Source organism: Emiliania huxleyi (assembly GCF_000372725.1).
Source record: "Emiliania huxleyi CCMP1516 chromosome Unknown EMIHUscaffold_200, whole genome shotgun sequence".
Lineage (NCBI taxonomy): Eukaryota > Haptophyta > Isochrysidales > Noelaerhabdaceae > Emiliania > Emiliania huxleyi.
This window is the reverse complement of record NW_005200599.1, coordinates 209,505-211,248: the sequence shown is the minus strand read 5'-3', so window position 1 is coordinate 211,248 and position 1,744 is coordinate 209,505. Positions and strand designations below refer to the sequence as shown.

General features: G+C 67.0%; 1 protein-coding gene across 1 annotated transcript in view; it reads right to left on the bottom strand.

The window, feature by feature from the left end:
- Positions 1 to 73: 73 nt before the first annotated feature.
- EMIHUDRAFT_234105 (hypothetical protein) overlaps positions 74 to 1,744 on the bottom strand; it is a gene marked incomplete at both ends in the record, with an annotated part of 3,219 nt that continues 1,548 nt past the window's right edge. The window contains 6 exons of the mRNA XM_005781532.1: positions 74 to 347; positions 418 to 563; positions 641 to 706; positions 1,038 to 1,149; positions 1,220 to 1,308; positions 1,550 to 1,711. Coding sequence (XP_005781589.1) covers positions 74 to 347; positions 418 to 563; positions 641 to 706; positions 1,038 to 1,149; positions 1,220 to 1,308; positions 1,550 to 1,711 — 849 coding nt within the window. The remainder of the gene's footprint in view (positions 348 to 417; positions 564 to 640; positions 707 to 1,037; positions 1,150 to 1,219; positions 1,309 to 1,549; positions 1,712 to 1,744) is intronic.

Sequence of the window (1,744 nt, the reverse complement as noted above, 5' to 3'; positions counted from 1 at the left end):
GCACGTGCAGGATGCCTGATTCGTCCATGCACTCCTCCTCAGCCGCGGGGTTTGGGCCGAGAGTGCGGTCGGTCTACCTCGGGGCGCCGGCGACTGCGTGCGACAGCATCACCCACCCGACGGACTCGGCCCAGGAGGGCATCGAGAGAGCGGTGCCGAGCACCCACCCAAAGTAGACTGCGATGCCGGCGAGCTCCGTCTTGCGGAAGTGCGTCTTGTCGGGCTGCGTGAGGAGGTAGATCAGCCCCTGTGCGTACAGGTTCCACCGCCCGAGCGCCATCAGCGGGTAGAAGAAGAGGTGCTGGTGCGAGACGAGCCAGTGCGCCGCATCGTCCATGCCGACCCACCTACAACCCCCGCCCAGTCTCGCGTCATCTCGGGCCATCTCCGAGCGGCGCGTCGACCGCCCCGACCCACTTTCGGTGGTAGGTGTCCCAGAAGCGCGGCCGGCGGAAGACCTTGTCGGTGATGGCGAGCATCGGCATGTGCTGGATGTTCGGGTCGTGCTCGACGGCGTTGCAGACGACGTGGTGCGTGTTGTGGTCCGACTTCCACCAGCCAACCTAGGGGAGGTGTGCCGCTCGCCGGTGAGGTGGTGACTGTGGTGGCGTGCTGTGGTCTCGCTGTTGCGGCAGCCGACCGACAGGCCCATGAAGGCGGAGAGGAGGGAGCCGACGAGGTGGTCCCGGCGGAAAGAGTGCGTCACCTGCAGGTGTTGCGAGGGAGGTGTTGCGAGGGAGGTGTGCAAGGGAGGTGTGCGGCGGAGGTGTGCAAGGGAGGTGTGCGGCGGAGGTGTGCAAGGGAGGTGTGCGAGGGAGGTGTGCGAGGGAGTGGTCGTGTGGCCGAGGCCTCTGGAGAGTCTGGGAGGTGTCTGGGAGTAGCAGCAGATGCCTAGGAGGTGTCTAGGTGTCTGGGAGGTGTCTGGGAGGTGTCTGGGAGGTGTGTGGGAGGTGTGTGGGAGGTGTGAAGGAGGTGTGAAGGAGGTGTGTCTGGGAGGTGTGGAGGAGGTGTGAAGGAGGTGTCTAGGGAGGAGGCACTCCGCTGTGGCCGAGGTCGTGCCCGATGCCCGCGAGCTGCTGCCAGAAGACACCCATCAGCGCCGCGCCGAGCATGTGCGCGCCGCACGAGTCGCAGCCGAGAGAGAGGTACCTGAAGAACAGGAAGTCCTCGGCTCAAGAGAAGGGAAGGCGCGGCGCGCCGCAGCCGAGCGAAGGGGCACATCGCGCAGAGCCAGAGCGTGCAGTGCCAGGCGAGCATCTTGAGGTAGAAGCGCGAGTCCGTCTCGAAGAGCCCGCGCCGCAGCAGCTCCTGCCGGATGCGGCGGAAGTCGGCGACGTGCGGCGCGACGACGATCTCGCCTGCGAGGGGAGCTCGGACAAGGGTCGGGGAAGGCGCGGAGGAAGGCGCGGAGGAAGGCGCGGAGGAAGGCGCGGAGGGAGGCATCTCTCTCGGCTGGATCTCGGCTGGATCTCGGCTGGATCTCGGCCCCCTCTCTCTCGCCTGCCGCCATCGTGCCGATCAGGTACGCGGGCAGCATCCTGTCGTAGACGCGCGCGGCGTGGTAGTTCGCGAACACGTCGGTGCAGTCCTTGCCCGCGAGGTTAAGGATAGGGCCGACTCCGCCGGGGTGCGCGTCGATGAAGCGAGACACATCGTACACTCGCTCGTCCACGACGATCCACGCGTCGCCGCGGGAGCAGTGCTTCCCGACCTCGGCCAGCGTGTACTCGCGCAAGGTCGGCTG